This window comes from Mizuhopecten yessoensis, unplaced genomic scaffold (assembly GCF_002113885.1).
Source record: "Mizuhopecten yessoensis strain PY_sf001 unplaced genomic scaffold, ASM211388v2 scaffold716329, whole genome shotgun sequence".
Taxonomy (NCBI): domain Eukaryota; kingdom Metazoa; phylum Mollusca; class Bivalvia; order Pectinida; family Pectinidae; genus Mizuhopecten; species Mizuhopecten yessoensis.
Window position 1 is genome coordinate 181,294 of NW_018480062.1, and position 24,211 is coordinate 205,504.

General features: G+C 34.3%; 1 protein-coding gene across 1 annotated transcript; it reads right to left on the reverse strand.

The window, feature by feature from the left end:
• Positions 1-6,538: 6,538 nt before the first annotated feature.
• On the reverse strand, positions 6,539-23,280 carry LOC110443159. The gene is made up of 15 exons (XM_021487196.1): positions 23,195-23,280; positions 22,219-22,297; positions 21,748-21,845; positions 20,695-20,765; positions 19,723-20,362; positions 19,382-19,473; positions 18,621-18,688; positions 18,350-18,435; positions 17,736-17,796; positions 15,889-16,024; positions 14,881-15,013; positions 13,999-14,062; positions 13,216-13,344; positions 11,951-12,058; positions 6,539-10,972 (listed from the first exon to the last, which is right to left on the reverse strand). The coding sequence occupies exons 2-15, from the start codon at positions 22,294-22,296 to the stop codon at positions 10,715-10,717; spliced, it is 2,022 nt and encodes a 673-aa protein (XP_021342871.1). The 5' UTR covers position 22,297; positions 23,195-23,280; the 3' UTR covers positions 6,539-10,714.
• Between the last annotated feature and the right edge of the window lie 931 nt (positions 23,281-24,211).

The window sequence follows — 24,211 nt, forward strand, 5'->3', positions numbered from 1 at the left end:
ACCTTTTGACCTATTCCGTCTTTGCGTATTGCAGAGTTATCTTCTCTTGAGAGCAGGTGTTGGTTGTTACGTCATTTGTTTACGAGAGTAACGTCATCAATTTTTGAGAAAACGACGTAATTTTCTCACACAAACCAATGACGTAACAATCAATACCTGCTCTCAAGAGAGATAACTCTGCAATACGCAAAGACGGATCACGGATGAGTCATAACAGGAGGAAACAGCTGTATGGTTCATCATTGGCATACTGTAGAAATCACTAAATTGTATAGCTACATCTACCAGGGTTTTGTTTTAAATGTATTTGGCCGGTTGACAAGAAAACCAAATATCCAGCGTAATCCATCGGAGATGCTTCCATCTACTTAGAGGAAAAACTACAGTCGTCATAAATTCTACAATGACAATTCAGTGCTTACCATGACTAAAGACCTGTTAAGGATGTACTCTTCTGAGGTTTCAATCACGTTCAAGTCTCGTTTTGATCTGGTGTAATGGGTTTTTGTAATATTTAACAACTTATTATCAAGTTTATTAGCAATTACGCGTCTGAAAAATATTTCAAAAAACTAGATGCCTGTTGTTTGTAGAACTTTTTTTACAAGAATTTAAAAAAAATACCAATTCGGCGGCCATTTTGAAAATGGGTATTCATGTGTATTTCTTGTGCTTCAAAATTTCACCTTCTTTTGCACTAGATTGATCACTTAAATTGTCATTGTGTCGCAACTTTTAATTGTAGCAGGTTCATTTTTTGCTGTACAACTTTATAATGTTCAATATGATAAAAATAATATGCAACAAACTGGAAAATTATACATTATTGATATTTTTTTACGTATTTAGTGTAACTGAAGCACTTTTGATTTTTGACCCCGAAAAAAATAAAAAATAACACAAATGATAATGGGACAAAAAAAGAAGCACACTGACCACCCATTTTTGTAGATGTTTTAGAAAGAGAAATACGTTTTCATTTAATTCATTAAATATTAAAAAAAGTTAAATACCAGAACTTTTTATATCAAGCGTTTAATCTGTAAAAAAATGGTAAAAAAATAGTATTTTTTCATTAAAAAATAGGGGGTAGGGGTAACTAAAATCGACTTTTTGAGTTAAAACAATAAGATTAAGAAATGTAACTTCCATAATTTAGAAGAAAATAATATTTTCAACAATTCTACAAACATTTATACATATCTGATAACACACTTGGAAGAAAGTGTATGAATTTGTTCTGCAAGTGGTCAAAACCCCAAAAAAACTAAAATCACATGTTGTGGTTAATTGGTATCTTTGACCGATCATAGCACAAAAACGAGCACACGGACATATGTTTTTTTTTTGCATTTTCTACTATGCCATTTACTCCTTTTTCCAAAAATCCATATCAGAAAAAAAGTTTAATACAGGAATTTTTTGACTTCTCAGAGGTGTACATCCTTAAGTGTATCTTAGATGGTTTGGTTAACTTCATAGCTTTTTGGATTAAACGGGAGACACTTTGCCCTGTGCATCTACACATTCATTGGCTGGAGAAGTTGGAAGGTATAATAATATACCTAGAGAACGTAGATATTGTAAACAGTGTAACTCCCCCTCTGAAGTAGAGGACGAATATCATTTTTAGTCTGTTCTAAATTCCAAAAAATCAGATCACGTTTTATCAAAAGCTATTATTGGAAAAAAACATCTGTGTTTAAAGCCGTTCAGTTATTGAGTGTCCATAATATTAAAGAATTGTGTATACTGGGAAAATTCATCTATGAGGCAAACAAATTAAGGGTATTATAATGGAATATGATTGCCTTCATTCTCTGTACATTGTCCATGATGTGTGTATAATATGTATTGTATACTGATGGGCCAATAGCCTAAAGTTCGAATAAAACTTGAAACTTGACCTGTGTGATCTTTACCCCTAGTTATGCCTCCAGTTGATGACCCTTTTTTTAAATATACATGTTTTACATGTCTTCCATTTATAAATATTCAATTCCCTTTGCCCAAAGATTCTCTAGAACAAGTTTGGTTAAAATCCCTTCAACGGTAAAGAAGGAGAAGGATCTTTAATGTTCTCCTCTATTTCCCCTAATGGGCCCCACTCATCTGCCCCAAAGGGGGTCCGCACACCTCAATTTAAAAAAAAATGATTCTTTTGTCCCTAAGCATGCTTCAGACTGCATTTGGTTTAAATCCCTTCACTTGTATAATAGGAGAAAAAAAATCCTCTGTTTCCCCTATTGGGCCCCGCCCCTTAGCCCCCAGAGGGGCCACACCCTCCGTTTGTACAAACTTGAGTCTCTTTTGTCCAAAGATGCTCTAATACAAATTTGGTCAAAATCCTTCTATTGGTTGAGAAGAAGATTTTTAAAGATTTACCTATTTGGCCCCTCCCCTCTGCCCCCAGAGGGACCATACCCTCCGTTTATACAAAACTGAGAACCCTTTGGCGTATGATGCTCCAGACCAAATTTGGTCAAAATCCCTTCATCGGTGCAAAAGGAGAAGGATCTTTGATGTTTTCCTCTATTTCCCATAATGGGCCCCACCCATCTGCCCCAAAGAAGGGGGCCCACACTCCTCAGTTTATACAAAATTGATTCTTTTGTCCCTAATCATGCTTCAGACTGCATCTGGTTTAAATCCCTTCACTTGTATAGTAGGAGAAAAAAATCCTCTATTTCCCCTATTGGGCCCCGCCCCTCTGCCCCCAGGAGGACCATACCCTCCGTTTATACAAAACTGAGAACTGTTTGGCCAATGATGCTCCAGACCAAATTTGGTCAAAATCTATTGAGCCGTTCAGGACTAGTAGCGTTTTGAAGGAAAAAGTTGAGGGACGACTGACGGACGCTGCGCCATGGGATAAAAATTGTCACTATATGGACAGATGACAGTCACTGTGTTACCACAAAGCTCACATGCACAGACAGGGCCCTGATAATTTGAAAAGCTATAATTGGACCTAAACTGAGGTGTTCAGAGAATTTTTATACGATTTCTGAACACCAACACTGGAGGTGTCAATTTATCAACTCCCAAAATGTGTAAAATTACTCTGAACACCTCTATCTGGGTCTAAATATAGCTGTAACAAATTCTCAAGTCCCTGTGCTCACAGCACTTAGTGCCAGAAACTTGCAATGAACACTGTTAACAAGCATATGTATTATTTGTGTGATCTCTTACGTACCTGTTCAAACAAAAATACCATTCATAAACATCATTTTTAAGATTTCTTAGTTTGAAACTCTTCTGTATAGGTGATAGATGTCCCGGTGTGGAGCTCTTTGTGAAATGCAAAGAAGATTCATGTCACAGTAAGGTATATGAAGCGTGTTTTTATTACAACAACTTACTCAGTCAACATATGTCATATAAATGAAGAACAGGCAGAGGAAATAAATTGTAATTTTCATTTATTAACTTCAAAAATTATCAATGTTTGAATACATAATTACACTATCTATAATAGCATCATACATTCCTTCTATTGGAAGCATTACATGCCTAAAAATACACATTTATATATACATGAAATTATTTGTACAAATTCACATCAATAAATAGCAACACTATCGTAACATATTTCTGTCATACAGTTAGTAAATTAAATTTCATGAGCAAAACGTTATCTTCACTGACCAAGTTTTATTTCCAAATAACAGTTATGTAAGTACCTATACTTCAACATCTACCAAACTCATCTGAACTAAAAAAAAAAAAAAGGACAACATACTACAGATTTCTTTGATTTTTTTTTTATCTTGATAATCAAAGGACAATGTTATAAACCCCATATAACTTTGACTTGAGTATAAAAACAGTCATCCACAGCTTAAGTCAATCTGATAAAAGAATTTCTGGCAATACCAGACAAATCTCCCTTGCGACTATCAATAACCCTACTGGTCCCCATGACAGTCTTCACCATTTAAACAGGTTCCACAGGTAATTATAAATAAATGCCTGAAATAATAACGATTATCATAGAATGTGTATTGATTTAATATTGTCTAGAAGAACGCTATCATGAGTTTTGATATAATTCCCGTAGAAACTTGATAAATGTTATTAATTCTTGTAAATGTCAAAGCCATGTAATTCTGAGCCATTCCTCAATTTTGAGCCAACTTCTAAATCAACATTTTTGATAAGGGAAACCACCAGGTAATAGTTTAATACAGTAGAGTTATTGGTAAATACATTGACCTTTTATATAAAATTATGGCAGAAACATGACAGAAAATGTTACTATTGCATAATATTATATACTTTCATAATGCTGTTCACTAAAATATTCATCATAAAAACTTGTAAGCGACTTTCCATTTTAATACAAAGATTTGGTATCTTGTCCACAAATACAGGTATAAAAGCTGTATTTTAAACACAATTCTATGAACTGTTTAATAACATTAACATCACAAAAACAACTATGTCATATATTCTGTAACAAATTAAAGAGACCATCTAATTAATTGTCATGGTACAAAACTGTAAATAAACATTTTTATTTTTGTCTCATTAAATAAAACAAGAGTCCAATTGGGCCTGTATAGTTCACCTATTTCCTTTGTTATTTTAAACTAGACAAGACGTTAATATGTTTCTGCTAATCCTCAAACCATGCTGGCTCTTCAAGATCTCTTACTGAATCCAAAAATTAGAATAACAACACTTGCTAGGAACTTTGGCAGGAAGTTTTTATGAAATTTCTCTTTAAAATTTTAAAATAAAGGGCAATTCCAAGGACATAGTTTTATTTTTGAGGGGGACTGAAACCCATCATTCAAAGGTTCCAATCATTAACATAACAAAAAACTATGTCATATATTCTGTAACAGTATTAAATCCCCTTGCTATGGGAAAGTACCCTTATTATGCTTTTAAAGGAAAAATAGATGGACGAGTCAGGTGAGATAAAACGAAAATGGAAAAGTTTGATTCCCTTCAATGAAAACATTGAGGTAGCAGAGTACAGCAGAAATGGAAGATCCTAAAAATAAAGGGCATGTCTCAGATAAACAGGGATAGTGGATTCAACATGCACAACACACCTATATAATATTCATCAGATATTCTTACAAGAACAAGATATATATTGACCCCCGCAAGTAGTTATCTTTTTCTTAAAACCTGTCTTAAATTAAATATCGCCCATCCGTAACAGACACTTAAGTTTTAGCATTGGACATTCCGGAGGATTTTTCACAATATTTACACATATAATATATATATATATATATAAACTACATTTTAAAAACAATTCGTTCAGAACTCTGATTTTTTTCAAAAACTGTTTTCCCCAGACTTGTGAAAACCATGGTTACCACATCAAAAAACACCAAAAAATCATGATTTTTAACCCAAAATTTGACCCCCGCAAGTAATTATCTTTTTCTTCAAACCAGTCTTAAATTAAATAACGCCCATCCGTAACAGACACTTAAGTTTTAGCATAGGACATCCCGGAGGATTTTTCACAATATTTACACATGTACATGTGCTGAGTACGAAAATAGACTACATGAAAAGCTAGCTTTTGTTGTGTAGACACAGATTAGTAATGTATAGGCCTTGATGTGAATTCAATCAATTGCTCAGAACAGGTGTCACACAATGTAACAACACAGGGTTTATGAAATAAGGTTTTGAAGGTTTTAGATCTGATGAATTTGAATACTGCTGTCTTTTTGTTTTTAAATGTCAAAATTTTGCAACAAAACTACTTATTCCTAGTTCATAATAACGCTTGATATTAATTATACATGTAAACAAGAGGCCCAAGAGGGCCTGTATCGCTCACCTGAATATTTAGGCAGTCATAGCAAAATATTCTCATTAAATATTATATTGCCCTAAAAATATTTCCCTCACAAACTTTGTTGGCTACATCTGTTGAAACTACCAGCAAAATATTATTACAAGATTCTACGCTTTTTGATTCTTCAGAAGTTGCTTGAAATATTTTTCCCTGTGACCTTGTAAGTAGGTCAATGTCATTTTCCTTCTCAAATTGGTAAGCTCTATTCCAAAAGCTACCAGCCAAATCTTATGAATCCATTCCTTTTAGTTCTTAAGAACAAATCCATTAAAATGTTGTTGACCTCTGTGACCTTGAAAGTAGGTCAAGGTCACTTTCATTCGCAAACTTTGTTGGGCTCATTCCCAGGAAATGACCAGCCGAATATTAAGGTTCTATAACTTCCAGTTCTTTAGAAGAAGCCATTTGAAGTTTTTGACACATTTGACCCCTGTGACCTTGAAAGTAGGTCAGTCATTTTCATTCTCCAACTTTGTTGGGCTCCATCCCAGGAACCAATCAGCCAAATATGAAGATTCTATACCTTTTAGTTCTTCAGAAGAAGTTGTATGAAGTTTTTGAAATATTTGACCCCTGTGACCTTTAAAGTAGGTCAAGGTCATTTTCGTTCTCAAACTTTGTAGGGCTCCTCCCAACAAAGCTTTCAGCCAAATATCATGACTCAAGGCCTGTACGTTCTTCAGAAGAAGTTGTTTAAAGGAAAAGTTGACGGACGAGGACGGAAGGACGACGGACGGACGACGGACGCCGCACCACGACATAAGCTCACTTGCCCGAAAAAATTAAACAGGGTGTCTCATGTTTACCTGCAGTTTTAGTATTAACTCATTTGTCCTTGAAATTTGACAATGAACTATTCCAACTATTGAATTGGAAGAATTCAAATGTGTTTTCAGGGGTGAATGAATTAAATGATATTTTCAAGTAATCAATGCTCAAGATTTTGTGGGGGTCTTTCATTTCAACAGATTTTGTTGGTAGGAAAAGCTTAAACATACAATAGAGTTATTTTACCAAATTTGACATACAAGGAAAATTACCTTTTCTAGAAAATCTAAAACAGCAGTATATATCAACAATATCTGAAGTTTTGCTTACCACATCAATGTTCTAAAAATAAACATCAAACCAAACTAACATGATTTCCATCACCTGTCAATCAAACTAAAAACTGCATGGCAAATACATTCTGTAATCAAAATGAATTTTAGTTTGAGGTAAGTTTTCATAAAAACTTTTTTTTATTATGTATGTAAACGTCAAGAACCTTCCTGTATGAATTTTTTTTTTTTTAAATGGAAAACATTTTAAAAACTTTGAAATGCAAACTGAATTAATTTGAAACAAAAGTGTATGCCAGATTTGTTCTTAAAGATTCTTAAAAACCCCCACTGAATAACACTTATTCTGGTAAATAATACTTTGTTAGGTGTATACGGAAGACTAGTTATATTCAATTTCCAAAACTTAACCTCCAATACTTGTTTAAAAGGAAATTGCATTTCAATTGATGTCTAAATCTTATGCTATGTATAAACAATTGTTTGAGTAATACTTTCATTGGCCATCAATGCTGAATATGAATTTACAGAAAAACAAAAATCCAGTGATTTATTCATAAGTTATCAACAGCTATTGGCTGTGGAGTTTTTAAAAAATAAATAGAAAAAAATGTTTCTTATATTAAATCTGCGGTCAATAAAAAAATGTTCCCATAAGTGCCTGAAATTTTCTTCAATAATGAGTATTCACCACAATGATAAATAACTCCAACTTCTGTCAATGCACAAATAGTTAAAAATATTTTAAACATAATTAAAAAGAACTAAATTGAATTTATTTGTTATTTTTGGCAAGATACCATGTTGAATAGCCTACATGCTGCCATCTTTGAATAGTAGCTGAGATTCAAACTCTTGTTCTAGGGCTTGATTTTTCTCATTAGACTCTGCCTTTTTTTTTTAAATGTTTGGGAGATTTTCACAATATACTGAAGTTTTTACTTTCATATTATATTATTTTTAAAAATGTACTTGCTGACATGAAGTGAAATAGATAGATGTGACATCAAAATGATAAAGTATGAAAATTGAATGACTTTACTTGAAATACAACTACCTGGTATTTAGTAAAATAATCTATAGAAATTTATTAAGATATTGAGTTATGAAAACTGCTATACAGTTGTGTTCACTTTATATACACTGACTTGGAAGTGTGAAAAACAACTCAAACTCTGCAAGAAATACTTGACAGTGGTTCAATTGTCAACCTTCAAGAACATCCAAGACTGAAACTGTGTGATCTGTTCGATCAAGTAAGGACGACGACAAAAACAATGATGTTCCAGAGCTTCTATTAAACCATAAACCTCCAATAACTCCATTTTTGCCCCAAACTTGTCTTCCAAATGACAAAAAAACAATAAAGGAAACAGCCATCTAGAATAACTAGATTGAATCACAGCTATTCAATATTGCAAAATAATTATTGTACAACTGCTGTATGTTTCTCATAAATATTGAAATATAGAAATTATTAGAACTTTTAATTTAACCTTCAATAATACAACGAAGTCAGTGAGATTATACACTATAATGTAAAGATAAGTCATGATGCACAATCATGATGTATTTACAATTGCATATTATATATAATACATGGATATACATTTACGTATACAGAAAAATACAATTTGGTACAAGACATTTGTCAGTGTTCAAAATAGACATTCCTTAAATACAACACATACTGAATATCATGTTATACTGTACGTACACAGGGTAGTTTTTATAGCAGTGTTAATTAAACTTACCCTGAAATGCTCTGCTTGATCAGAAGGGAATAAAAAACAACACCAGGAATATACACAAAATGAACACAGCAAGAAACAGTATATTTGTATAAACCATTAAGATCAATGGTAAAACTACAAGCTAAAAACAGTATTTTGCGATTGAGTTTTGGAAATTAATTAGCTTCAGTGCTGTGCATTACAGTCAAACATGTCAAATAAAATTCTTGAAATTCTAATGAACCTGAAGTAACTGAAATATTGAACCTTACATATCAAGTACAGGCATATGTATTTGTGACTTTTTTGTGAACTGAATGAGTTTATCTATGGGTAAGTCCCATTAATTTATGCGAATAGACTTGGACCTTAATACTTAGAAATTATTAAAACAAGATTTGAGGAATATGCCAACAGTTCATAATCAGAATTGATTAAATAAGACCAAGTCCCACTGAAATTATCTCTAGAAAAAAAAAAGATTTTTGCCAATCATGACATTATTTTACTTTCATATACATGTATGTACTACGTCAATATTCCAGAAGAAGCTCAGATGTATACGCCATATTAAGAAAGCTCGGTGATCTTACGCTGGTGTAATACCTAGTAAATGTATGGTAGATATCAATTGTACAAAGGATTACAGTTGCCTTCTAGCTTCGCACTAAACAGAATTTCCGTTGAGCTCAATTGGTAGAGCGGCGGACTGGGAGGCTGGGGGTCACTTGTGTAATCCGTGCTGGGAGGCTGGGGGTCACTTGTGTGATCCGTGCTGGGAGGCTGGGGGTCACTTGTGTGATCCGTGCTGGGAGCACTCTACTCTCTTTCCTGTTACACATATAGTGCACCTCAAAAAATTTATTTGAGATTCTTTTGATCATTTCCTCAACCAAAGCTTGCAAAATGCACATATCTGTGTTAATTATATGCAGGATGAAACATTAACAATAGGTCTAATAGTTTAACATTTGCCCTGGAATATGTGACACCATCATGGCATCACCGTGGATGATATTGCATAGTACATATCAAAAATTTGTGTGGTAGGATAATTATGCTACATATGAGCCAAAAAAATAAATACTTAACATACTACCTAGAGAATAGGAGTACAAAAGAAGAAAGCAGCTTTTTTTCTACAAAATCTTGTTCAGACTTCCCATGATCTTGGTATGCAATGAAATTCCATGTATTATATTGGAATTTAAAAATAAGCAAATGAGAACTTTGCCATCTGGAATACAAAGAACACACTTTTGTCTGCTGTAAGTGTTTTACCTTTGATTTATCATAGAATTTTGATGCTAAGCTGTACGCCTTGCACTAGATCATTGTGAATCCCTGGTTGTCAATGTATTTCTGCGAATTGTACACAATTTCATGTAAATCACCCCCACCCCACTATTTTTTGCAACTTGAACAACAATAACCCCCATTTTTTAAGATCTCAATATGTATAAAGTTTTTAAGTTTTTAAGGATATTCATCATATTAAGTTTCAAATCCTGGGTGGAACAAATTTGGAAACAATTATCACATTACAGGTCACTGTGAACTTAACCTTTGACCTATTGACCCCCAAAAAAATAGGAATTCTTATCATTCATACTTATCCCGCGCAGTTACAAGTACCAAGTGAAGAATTACTTTTTTTCGCATGATACAAGCGTGTAGGCTGCTGTGAGCTTAATTCTCTAGGTGGAGAGTAACCCTACAGTCCAGCAGTGTTTTTTTCACAACTACTTTAATCAATACTATATCTTGACTTTTGACCCCAAAAATCCTTCTTACTCCTACGCAGCCATCTTGTGAAGTCTGATGAATATACAGAAGAGAAAAAACACAACCAATAGTCCAGAAAAACAACTACCGGTATATCTACAGATGAACAAAACAGATAAATCAATGGACAGAGTGAACTTTACAGTATCTCTCTTTCCTCGTAAAATTATCTGTGAAGGTATAAAAAACACTTCCAAATATACTGTACATTATCTACTATAATACAAATTTGAGGTACAACTTTATACAAGTGGACTGAACAGAAGCATTAATAAACACTGAAGGATCATGAACCCATATCGTTACCGCCGGAGTTGTTGGAGCTTTACAACTTTTTTGGGTTGTCGGTGTGGTACGTCAATTCCCATTCCCTTCAGTTGAATGCTTCTTTTCTCTTCGTGGTTCATCCAGTCTTCCTTCGAGATGTTTTTGGCACTATCTATGATTGAGCGATGAACTCTCTCTTTCTCTCCTTTGGACAGTTTGACACCTTTTGCAAACCTCTCTGTTGCCTTGCCCCGATTATAGCCTTTAACTTTAACTAGTCCTTGAATTATAGCCTGTAAGAAAATAAAAGAATGTATTCTCCTTTGACAAACTTTCCCTACATTTTTAGCAAGTCTACAGTTGAAAAATATCCTAGTGAAAACAGAAACAATATTTCAGGGTTTTTTCACAGTAAGTTAACCAACAAGAGAGCAGCTTTTGCTGTAAAAATGACATCAACGTATTGTTGCACAGTTGATGAAATGGCCAAGCAAAACATTTTTTTAGGGGTGAGGTTGAGTATATGTAATACGTGTCAAAAATCATCAACAAATTTCTCTACTAGACATTTAAGATGCAACCACAGTTAAATTATAATTTGGACATCGGTAGTGAGTAGACCTAACCTTGCATCACATGGTCAAATTATACTGTACGCGTAATGAGAAAAGGCCTTAGCTTCCCACAGAAGCTTACAGAGACAACACTGAAAGGAATCAGTGGAAAACACTGAGGTCTGAATTGCTACCACTACAAGGAACTTAGCATATTGAATTAAATTTACTGTTAAAAAAAGGTAATTTATCTAACAAGATACATTACTGTATGGTTGTTCAATATCCCGCGCGACTATTTCGCAGTTGTATAGATTGGAATCCAGCTCCAATTTACAGTTGAGTATTGCTTACCATTCCATAACAGCATGTACATCAGAATCTGAATTGTTTTTATAGAATTGTTTAGCAGCAATCCTAGTAGAGTAGGGCTTGAAATGAAGTCGGTATCAACTTAACACTGCCACAGAATTGACAGCTGATAAAGTTTGGTCGACAGGTTTTTCAACAGTAAAAAGGTGAACATGTCTATACATTTCTAAAAGGTGAACATGTCTATACATGTTTTTGTGTCTGTAGGTATCATATATAAATATAGCGTTTATGATTCATGGTAAAGAAGTCACAGGTGTGTCACAAATCTGTGATGACCACAAAGACAGCAAAATTCAATCTCCCATGAATAATGCTTACTATATACATTACTGAGAGTGTTACCTCTGGTATCCAAACGTCCATTACATAGTCATAGTTCGGGAGCTGATCAGGTGTCTGGCCTTGGACTTCTTGGTGCCACTTAATTAACATCGTGATAATGTCATCTTGCTGAAACCAGAAATAAACTAATTTTAAAGGCTACTACAAAAATCATGTACTGTACCATTGTAATTCTATTTAATGTCTTGCTTTGGTAACATTTTTTCAAATGGTGGGGAGAGCAGGAGGGTTGGGAAAGGTACAGGTTTTCCACTTTCCAAAACAAGAGTACTGCTCGGGCAGAACCATATACGCCTGAAACATCCATGCAGCATCAATTTCACACTCATTGTATGATAAAGTGTTAATACTCAGAATCGGTCAAAACAAAGTGATAAATGGTGAACAAATGGGCATAAATCTAGATATTTTAGGACACAAGATTAGGGCTGCTTTCGTTTATCGCTATCCAAAAGGTTGAACCGGCTTGACAAGAGTTGACCATTTATATTTAGTCAGACCTAGAAATCTGATGCTGCTTTCAAACGAGCCTTGACAAAGCCTTGCAAGGCCTGCATAAACATTCGCAGGTCCGCCAGGATTTATACCCGAAAATGTTACATTTAAAAACAGATAAACCGGTTGTTCCGCATAAATGAATAGGCACCAAATTTCACTACACAATACATATGCTCTGCTATACCAAGAGGAACCAAGGGGCATAACTCTGAATATCGTAGGACATAAGTACCAATTATACTGTACACTGCTTTGCTATTCTAAGAGGTACCTGCATCCAAAGTTTTACAGTACTGTTGTAATTCAATAGTGGAGAATGTATGAGATATTATCCAGACAAATTGATGCACAGAATGATGGACAGATTGCAAACATGTAGTCCCTCCCCCCCTACCCAGTAGTACCTGTTGTAGGATCAATAAACTGCCACAGGAAAAAACATTGACTTCTTAATAAAATAAACAACTTAATTTGTACTATAAAACATGTTTATAACAAAACCGAGCAGTCTAAGAAATAAATTCACAATAGTCCTTTTTCTTTATCGAGTTTGACGTTCTCCAAAAAAATCCTTCTTGGGAACAAAATTATTATTTAATTGGTAAACACTAAGCATGTTCGTATTACTATTCAGCAATCTTTACTCTTGTCTTTTTCTATGCATATTTTTTTGGAATTATCTCAAGTTTTTTTTAAATTGTTCTTGACAATTTCTTCAGACACCAAAATCTTAACTATTAAGATTCACTAAAAGCCACAATGCAGACCTGTTCTTCATCAGCTATCGGTCCAAAACCAGCATGTCTTATGGCAGTCTTTTCTTTTGTCCTTTCACTATTATATTTGGTGTGTCTCTCGCTCTTTTTCTCCCCATGGTAAATCTTTACCAGGTATTTCTGTAGAATTGTAAATATTCAGAAGTTTATAAATCAGAAGAATACCTGAGCCAACACTGAAGTTGTATTTCTTACCTCGGCATTCCCTTCTTCAAGTTTAGTCTTATGTTACAAAGTAAACTTACAAAACCTGATGTGATATTTTTTTTTCTCATTTGAAAAGAGGAGCTACATTGTAATTAAAAGAAAGGAAGTAAAAATATTTTTTCATTCAATTTTATAATTGTATATTAAGTACTATATAATACAGCAAATTCCTGTTTTTTACCCGTTTAAATTTTGTTTCCAACAAAAGTTCTGAAAATGAAAGAGCTTCTTTGCCACTCAAAAACATAACTACCTTTTTTAGTCATTTGAGAAAGCTCATCTTTTTGAAGGAATTGAAATTCAATTTCTTACAAATTACAATATGTTGTACACCAGAAATTTTCTCCCAGACATTTTTTTGCCCTTCGACAGTAAAATCTATTTTCACCCAATATCAACTTTGCCCTTCACATTTAATTACTATGTATATTGTGCTGTTACATAATTTTGCATATATTAAGGAGGGCAAAAAATATGAAAAAATTAAATGCAGTGAAAAATTCTCTGTATACAAATGTTTATGTTTAAGGTGAAGATGAATTTCTCATAACAAATATGGAAACATACCTTCATTTCTTCAGACTTTATATATGCTATCACGTTCTGATTCCTCAATTTCATCTTTTCATACCTGGAAATTTTGTAGAAAAAATATAAGATATAATAGGAGTGAACCATGAAACAATCACGTTAAGTACAGAGGTGTAATGATATCCCTGAGAACAGCTAAATGCATACAAAACTTTCCACATTAGAATCTTTATTATATAAATGATATTTCTAACTTTTAACTCATTCACCCCTGAAGACACATTTGAACTCTTCCAATTAAAATGTTGGAATAGTTCATTATGAAATTTCAGTGGGAATGACTTCAGGCAAAAACTTTAAAAAAACCACTTCCAATTTCTATTATGATACAATCAGTATGTGATTAGTATTCACTTTAAGTGAACCAGTGTAGGACAAAGGCCAACTAAAACCCTGTTCCACAACATGATAAAATAAAAACTTGCAATGTAGATCTTTTCTGAGATGACAGATGGATGTGTAATTTCAGTCACAAATGAGGTAAATAGGAGAAGTTGTGCAAACAAGTTTCCATCCACTGACAGTCAATCTGATCCCAGTATACTCTGCCCTCTACTGTACTGTGTTTGACATAAACTAACTACTGACTGTATTACATGAAATGTATTTAGTCTTTCTCTAGAGCTTCCTGTACACAGAGGAAACAAACCTAAGCTTGTCAACAAACTGCAGCAGGTTGGCATGTGAAAAGGTTTCTTTAATAAATAACTATGCCCAATGCCTTTAAATAATTTATAAGGACTACTGCAGTTACTGTACATGTTCTAAGGATATACATACTCATAAAAAAAATTGTGAACTGGACATATTTAGGACAGATGAGAAACCGGAGTCACTCTTGTATTTGATGTAGCTTACCGTTCCCGATCCTTGGGGTTAGTGAGATCATCTAGAGGCTGAATGTCTCCACTAGCTGATGAACACTCACTCGTACTGTCAGACACTGATGGGCCGCAGTCCATAAAATCTGGAATCTTTCCATCCTCCGAATCTGTTGGACATAAACTTTGTCTAGAGCAATGTGGAGGGAACTCACAACAAAAATATAACAATATTCATGAAAATATAAAATCTTGTTAGGCAAAAAGATTAAAATAAAATTTTAGTGTATCAGATAATAATAATTATCTGATACACTAATTATTTTATTATAACTTACATGCAACATTGTTTTATTTTATTTTAAATTTTGTCACAGATTAAAACATGTTTTACCATGACCAGCTTTAACAAACCTCCTAGACTCGCTCTACTACGGTTCCAAACAATAACACCTGTTATTTTGTTTCCTTACCTGCAGCAAGAGGAGGTGTTGAATTTCAGCTCCAAACATTCCCAGTGATAAGTTCACTGTCACTGTTAACTTTCTTTACTGAACCGTGATGTTAAACATCTCAGACAAGTACACAGAATCCCTGTGTTTCGATGGCTATCTCCGATTGTGTCAGGGTTACTTGTGCATTTGAACTGTTACCACTGAGATAGCTAATCATTTGAATTACTGTTACCACTGAGATAGCTAATCATTTGAATTACTGTTACCACCAAGATAGCTAATCATTTGAATTACTGTAACAACACAAGAGGTCAATCAAGCTTCCTTATATCAATAGCTGGCTAGCCATTTATTATAGTGCTGGCCACTAGCTCAAAAAAGCTATAGTGTATACATGAGCAGTGGAGACAGTTTTTGCCCTAGCCTACAGTAATTAAATGGAGTGATCCAAGGGGGGATGAAAATTTAGAATTATAGTCAAATCAAAATCAGGAGATCTCCATGTCTACATAGAAGATTGCTGTTTTGACGCTCGATACTGATCACAGAACTTTTGCAAGAACAGTGTATTTTGACTGTAACAGCTGTACCTGATTCATAAGTATCTGGGAGACCAGGAATGCCCTTCTTCCAACGTCCTAGGACTTTCTTGTCCAGGTACTCCTCTGCTACCTCACAGGCCTTGGAAAATTGAGCACTGTTTTCCTCCTGTAGATTGTCCAGGATCTGAAATGATTGAATGAAGATATACTGAAAGTCAAAAGTTTTGTCCAAAATCTAAGTGTCTGCTAAGAAACCAACATTTTTGTTTACATTCAAAATCATTTCCCTATATAAATACAAGAGTAGAATTGGTTCTATTCACTCAAATGTTTTGAGAAAAGATCATGTGTTTGATAATCTAAACAGACTGCTGGTTCACCTTCCTAAACTCAGCAAAAATTGACAGCATATTGAAGTATCTAGCACTTCCTGAAATCCTTCTTATTATACAATATATTTAATTGATACATTTAACTCATTCCCAAATATTTCAGCAGAAATTTCACTTCCATGGTCTTATTATTATCCTTTAGGCATGTGTCAGTGGATACAGAGGTAAAATGGTCATTGGGTTAAATCTCATATTAATTATTGTGTGAAGATCAATGCCTTCTCATTGTTTTATTTTTTACAGTAAAATCTGTTATCTATTACTTTGGTTTGTTTGGTTTGTTTGTAATTTACGTCCTATAACAGCTATGGTCATTTAAGGATATGCCAGGTTTTTGTGGTGGAGGAAATCCGAGTTCCCAGAAAAAAACCAGGGACCTACGACCAGTACCTGGCGACTGCCCCGCATAGGAGTTGAACCCGCAACCCAGTGGTGGAGGCCTAGTGGTAGCAGAATGTCAGAAGCATTAACCACTTGGCCACTGCGGCCCCTATTTCTTATCTGATACACATGAACTCTATTTTACTGATTCAAGAACAATTAAAGATTATTTTAAAGTTATTTCACACAAAAAATCATCAATATTCTTTTCACCATATTCCCCTCATGTTTCACAAGTTGAAAAAGCAAATTTGTGGAACTTATATCCCCCCGCTTTCAGGACATTTTGTTGGTAAACAGTATTGAGGTTAGGTTTAAACATGCGAGTATCGTGCTGTTTAGACATAATGTATAGCTTGAAAGTTGAAGAAAAAAAAAGCCTTATCTAATATTTGCTAGAGTTATTAAGCGGAAACAGCAGATAATGTCTCTGCGAAATGGAGTCCGATTGAAGTGGTTGTCAAACTTGGCCGAGCCGTCGTTGTGTTGAACCCTGTTACTAAGTTTGAAGACAATCGGATAATATTTGCAAGAGTTAATGAACAGAAACAGCAGATAATGACGTTTTTGATTATTCAAGGGGCCATAACTCCGCCAAATAAAGTTCGCTGAAAGTGGTCATTCAACTTGGCTGAGCCCTTAAGTCATTTAACCATGTGACCAAGTTTGAAGAAAATTGGTTAACATTGTTGTAGTTATTGCACAGAAACCACAGATAACAATATTTTTCGCTATTCAAAGGGCCATAACTCCGCCAAATAAAGTCTGCTGAAAGTGGTCGTCAAACTTAGCCGAGCCCTTAAGGCATATAACCCTGTAACCAAGTTTGAAGAAAATCGGTTAGCATTTGTTGTAGTTATTGCACGGAATTGAAGCGTGGCAGATACTGATGTTTTTCATTATTCAAGGGGACATAACTCCGCCAAATGGGGTCCGCTGGAAGTGGTTATCAAACTTGGCCGAGCCCTTAAGGCATTTAACCATGTGACCAAGTTTGAAGAAAATCGGTCAACATTTGTTGTAGTTATTGCACGGAAACAAAGCTTGACAGACAGACAGACTAACCCAAATTAATATCCCCTGTTTCGGTGAAAGCGTGGGATAAAAATGTACACAGTTTACCTTTTTCTTCTCCTTGTCATTGAAGGAGAGGGCAGTCTTTCTTTTGTAATGCAAGGTTATCCTTTAAAAGAAATATTCATTATAACACAATCAGTTTCATATATAGTATATATACTTTTTTTAACACACGTATAAAAGACTACAATTCTTATAGTGAAATAAATCAATAACAATATAATCTTATTTTAGTAAATGAATAAATTAATTAAAAAGACAAATATCATCATACAGTTTATCAAAATTCCCACCCTGTGAACCAGCCATTCAAATCGATATGTCTCACCTGTGCTCCGCTTTCACCATCAATGCACATGTCAAGTTTGGTTGGTCTAGCAATTATAGTTTTTGAGATCCTAACTTAAAGGTAGGCCGCATCTAGTAGTTGATGCATGAGTTGAGATCTACTAACTAAGATGCATCTATGGTGCAAGTTTGGTTGGTCTAGCACTTATGCTTTCAGTGAAACTAACTAAAACGCAAAACCCTAGTCATCGCCGGAAAAGCAACACCTTAGTCTCGCTTCCGCTACTTTGTGGCGGCGAGTCAAAAACAAAATGTTGACAATTGATTTCCTGACACCATTGTATTTCTGACACCATTGTCATTACACTCACTTTTCAACAGGAGTATTTTCCATCGGCTGTATGAAGATTACAGATATTTTCCAGGGCAGCTGCTTTTTCCAGTAAATTTTCTTTACCTGTTGAAATGTAACAGACAATTTAAAAGTTAAATGTTCATTCCTGTCTGCACAGCCTTTTATAGTATTGTAATTGTTCATAGTAAGATTTGTCAATGTAAAATTTCATGATTTTGTCCATGAAAAACTGCAAATGAACTTTCAAAAGTACCTCTTTATCTAAATAACATGAATTCTAGACTTACGTAAGCCGGCCAGAAGGGATGTTTTCTCCATCTGATCAATATGATATCCTTTTCTGAAACAGGTGGACCTGTAACAAACCAAATAGGTTAATAACATTCTATAACATTCTAAGAATCTACATCAAAAGTTTACTGACATTCAGAGGCAGAGCTGTACAACCGTGGCGATAAATCTTATTCATTCGGGACAAAAATTCAGCATTATTGAATTTTACATTTTTAAATAACTTAAATATGAAATGATATGATATGCAGTGTTTTATCTACCTTTTTGACAGAGTGAGTCATTTCCTTACACATTTGAAAAAAAACATTGAGTCATTAGATGTAAAACTCGAGAATTTTCAAAAATTCACTAGGTCAAATTGAAAAAATGTCATTTGACTAGTGACTCTCAGGTTAATAAACACTTCTACAAGCATTTCTACATGTTTTTTCCAAATTCCTTTTTTTTGTTCCACTTGAACATTTCAGGAAGATTTCACTTTAAAGTGGTCTGTAACTGGCTCTATCACCATTTACACCATCTTCACATAACTACCTGTTGTAAGGACAAGAGACCTTGAACCATCAAACCCTTTATAGGAGACAGGACCAGATAACAGTGTTCAATAGGTGATCAGTCCATAGCCATTGGCTATACTGTACCTTAGAGTAACGGATGCTTGTACAAACTCTACCAAAAGGATTTGGGGAACATTACACACGTTCTTGAGATACTTATCAAGCTCCTTTCCAGGACCACACAACATGTAACCTACCTCCTACAATAGGTGATAGTCCATCAGGAAGTTCAAGGTCACTATCGGAGGAATCACACGAGTCTTTCTGCAAATTGGGGTCAAAGGACAGTCTGAAAGTGAAACAAACCGTTAATAGCAAGATTCTTCTCCTTACATTAAGTTAAAAATATATATCAATTTTACTGAAGTATTCAAACATACTGCTGTTGAAGATGCACCGTCAAATAAACACATGTTGATATTTTATCGCTTTTACATTAAAGGATATATATATTATAAATGGTTGAATGGTGTTTGAATAGTTATAAAATTTATAAATCATAATACTTATAAGTCTATTATCAATGGTCGAGATTTACCTTGTGCTGAAAGACACACTCCTGTCTGCTGGGGTTGGGGTTGGCAAATCGAAGGAACAGCTGCTGTCATTGAGATTCGGCAATGGTGACAGAATACCCGAAGATGATCCATAATCGCTAGTGTACAATGATACAGACTCTCTCAAAGGCGACGCACAACCATCATATTTTTCGATAAAACTTGAATCCAGGTCTTTAACACTTTTATGACACACATCAACAGATTTTGTACAGTTCGTTGACTTTTTAAATGCTAGTTTTGTCTGTCCAGTTTTCAAACTTTTGATAGATGGTTCAGTGTTAACTTCAGTCAATAAATCTGAGGAACTATCAAGTTCAAAATCAGGCAGCACATTTATTTTTCGACTTGGTTCAAGAGAGCACCTCCGCTTTTTATTTGAAATTTTCTTCCTTGCTTTTTCCTCATGAACATCTTTATGTTTTCTTTTTGTCGTGAAGTTTCCATTTTCTGGGTTTGATTTTCTTCTTTGTTTAACATTTTTTGTCGCAATTATACATTTACTGGTTTGCTGGTCTCCATGGTCGGTATGCTGTTTGGAGAATAGAGAAATGTCACTTTGCTTCTCGGCCAGCTGTACGGCGGCTTCGAACGCATCTGAGAAGAGCTTTGTAGATAATCCTGGAAACAAGCAAAAAAGAATGTTAGAAAACTGTATAACAATTCAACCTGAACAATATATAATTCTGTAAACAATCATATTAGAATATTTACATAAATCTACACACTAGAATTGTATAAAGAATCTGATATGAGTACTAGTATGTACAAGTATACTATATTTAATATCTCTGTAAATATTTATATTGGAACAAATAGGTATTCTACAAACTAAATGTAAAAATAATAAGAACAAAGAACTAGCAAGTTTATGTCATAATATAATTTTCAGATCAAATATGATGTATATTTCATTAAAAATGGAAGTTGAGAATTTCGAAAACTGGACCTACCTTTTCGAGTCAACAATTTTCCATCTTGACAGTCCAGCCTCTGTATCCATTTTAAATCAGTGATGTCGTCACTGCGAAACAAATCAATTTTGATTTATTTAAAAAAGAGATCTGATGTGTAAAGATTTATGAAATAAGACTAGAGGTGAACTCTGTAACATAATTATGCCTCTTACCCTAATGTCAGTACTTTATGATTGAGATTTGCAAATTAACAGCAATAGCCTCATACATCACATCAAACACCAGGGCCCGCATTCATGAACCATTCTCGTGCTCATGCATGGTGTTTGTGCTCAAGCCTAATTTCTTGTTCCGTTTATAAATTAATAACTAAAGATAATCTTATTTTGTCACTAATTTGAAGAGACTTAAAGATGAATACTATTTTCAATGTTTCCATTTGCCTTTTGTTCGATGCGCATGATTTAAGCGAGTAACAAAAAAAATGGTTTTAGCACAAAAATCATGCTTGAGCACAGGAATGGTTTCATGACAATGGGCCCTGATGTACTGTGCAGGTGAGCACATACTTCTGTATTTTATTACATTCATAACTGGATCTTTTGTAAATGACATTGGTAGGTAACCTAGCTAGTTCAACAGATGGTAATCAATATTTGTGAACATACTTGTACACTATAAGTTTACCCTATACATAGGCATTGCATAGTATCTAGATGATATATATGTATGTATATCCTGATCGTGAATGCGTTCACAGTCTGTTAATCAGCAGTCAGCTGGTGTAACACTTTTCACTGGTCAAATTAATATACATCAACCTTTATTTTGGAAGGTCATCAGGTACATCAGATTGCATTACTAATGCATTGTAGTACTCATACTACAAATACAATCGAGGACTCGAGTAAAAGTTCCAACATTGTGCTCAATATATAATCATGACACAATTTTACATGAGAATATTATAACTAACAAGTAAGTTTAGAGTGGTAGATAAAATTAACTGATTTTTCTATCATTTCTATATAAATTTCCATATGTTCTGAAGAAATAGAAGATTGTTTGAATGGTTCATTTATAACTTACAAGGAATTTTCATTAATAAACTTGACATGAGCTAAAATCTTCTTTTTATTTGCACCGACAGTACTGTGAAATATTGCACACTCTCCTTCAGCAACCACCTAAAAACCAAAAAGAGAATTGCTGTTTTCACATGTACAACATTCAATGTAACATCATAAATGATATCTGTTCGACATAGAACATTTTTGAATGAGATTGAAAAGACCAGAAAACCTAATAAACCATCATATAAATGATAAGTCATACATGTATGTTTATATTATCAGAGCTTTGCATTTAGACATATTCCTGTAATGGTGTTATAACATTCAGAATCCAACTGATATTTAATTAATTTCATAAACTCAACTATAATCACACTGACAATTAAGTTTCATTTTTTAACACTTTGTATCTTATTCTAGATACATTTTCGTCTAGAACAAAAAGTTCTTGATGAATCTCTCTACAAAGTTGTACTGGTAGCTTTACCTGAGCTGGCCACCATGGGTGCCTGGGGATCTTCGCCCAAACAAAGTCACCTGGCTTGTATACAGTACATTGATCCATTCTGTAAACATATTATAAAACCATACAATAATTGTTTTTAAAACTTACCCTCAGGGATTTACAATCATACATCTTAAGCTTGGTGGCAGATTTTGAAAGATTCTACTAGCCTGACCGATATTTTCATAGTACTAACAAGTATTGACAATTTTCACTAGCCCTCAAGTTCAGCATAAATTTTAAATGCTCTGAGCCCGCTCTGAGGCAAATGGTATTGAAATCCATACAATAGATTTCTCAGTCTGAGAGGATGTCAAATTTAATTTTGTTACATTTTTGAGCTCTGGTACTGGTAGAATGCTGTGGTAATCATGATATGATCAACACTACTCTTGCAGGCCACTGCTGGTTTGCATTTAATTGGTGACTTTGCAAATTAATTGACATGCAGTGTACCATCACATGCCAGTTAAACTCAATCAGTATCAGCTGTCTCTCTGCCAAAAATATGTCTTCTTCTATTCATTTGTACTTCTATATGCAAATCAAATCTGCCACACAGTTTTAAAGTGCTGGTACTGCATACTTCAGTGTACTTAAATAGTACATCTAATGATTAATCCAATGATGTAAAATGCTGAAACCGTACAGTGTATCTTAGACCTAGTTTTACACTGTTCGAGGACATTTGTAAGCTGGGCTCCATGCTAAGAATAAAAGCGTTAAGACTCGTCACAATATATTACTTAATGTCATATTCGATTACAGTAAGGTTTTACTGTAAGTATTCAGAACTGGAGTCAAGTATATTATGCTGCTCAGTGCAAAACATTAGGGAACCGAAAGCTTTCATTCATAGTATTATCACGCGTAGCAAACACACTGCAAGTAAAATCATTACAAAGTAACGGATGCATGTGTGTAACGACAAACATACGTATACAATTCGAATACTTACACTAATGTTTGTCGAAATCTGATTCCATACCCCTACATTACGCTTCCCACAGACGCTAGTGGAACCAGAGCGGAAGTAGACCTTGGCGCCTGCGCACTTCAGTACATTACTCAGCCCCAACGGGATGTCGCTACATTTGACACACTTGACTCCACCCTGTGAGGTGTCAAACTCAATATAAGTGTCATTATAGTTATTGATTGTAACCACTTGCTAATTGGTCGATCTATTATTACTTACATGTGTATATGAATATATAATACCGCACGTTTTTCTTTCTATTTAGCCTAACCTATAAAAGATTACTAGGTACATATATATATATATATGTAATATGTAATATATAAGACATATATATATATATGTAATATAAATTCCAAAACTTGAATTATTGTCCCTCTCCAGAATTCCTTAAAATAGCTCAAGTCTAATATACGGGATTCACGCAGATGTAAACAAAGGTTAACAGATCAGCCTCTGACATCTATTGAAAACTGATCATCTCACAACTTGAATTAAGGTACATATATGGGGTCACCTGCCCGACCAGCTAGGTACTCCGGTTTCCTCCCACATTAGGACTAAGACCCAACCGAGCTAACATCCGGGCCAAGCAAGAGTGATAAATATAAATTGAAATAACTTCTTTCATCATTTTTGTAAAACCAAGTAAGCTTTATATTTGTTTTTATATTTTACGTTGAATGGCTTAATATATACGTACGTTTCTGTTTAGACTTTCTCTACAAAAATATATGCGTCTTAATTATTAAGTCGCATTTTGTTCTTCTAGCAGTTCAGTTCAGCTCACTGGGCTGAGCATTAATTACACGAAAAAGGTGACGAAATCTCCATCATTGAATTACTGAAATGGAGATTGTTACTTTTGGGAAGATAGCTAGAAAACCTTACAAGTAAACCAAATTAATTGCTACTTCTGTAACACACCGACAGCTTCACATGATGGTATACATTAAAGCCTAGCATTGACTTTCGTATTACTGTAATGTAAGAATT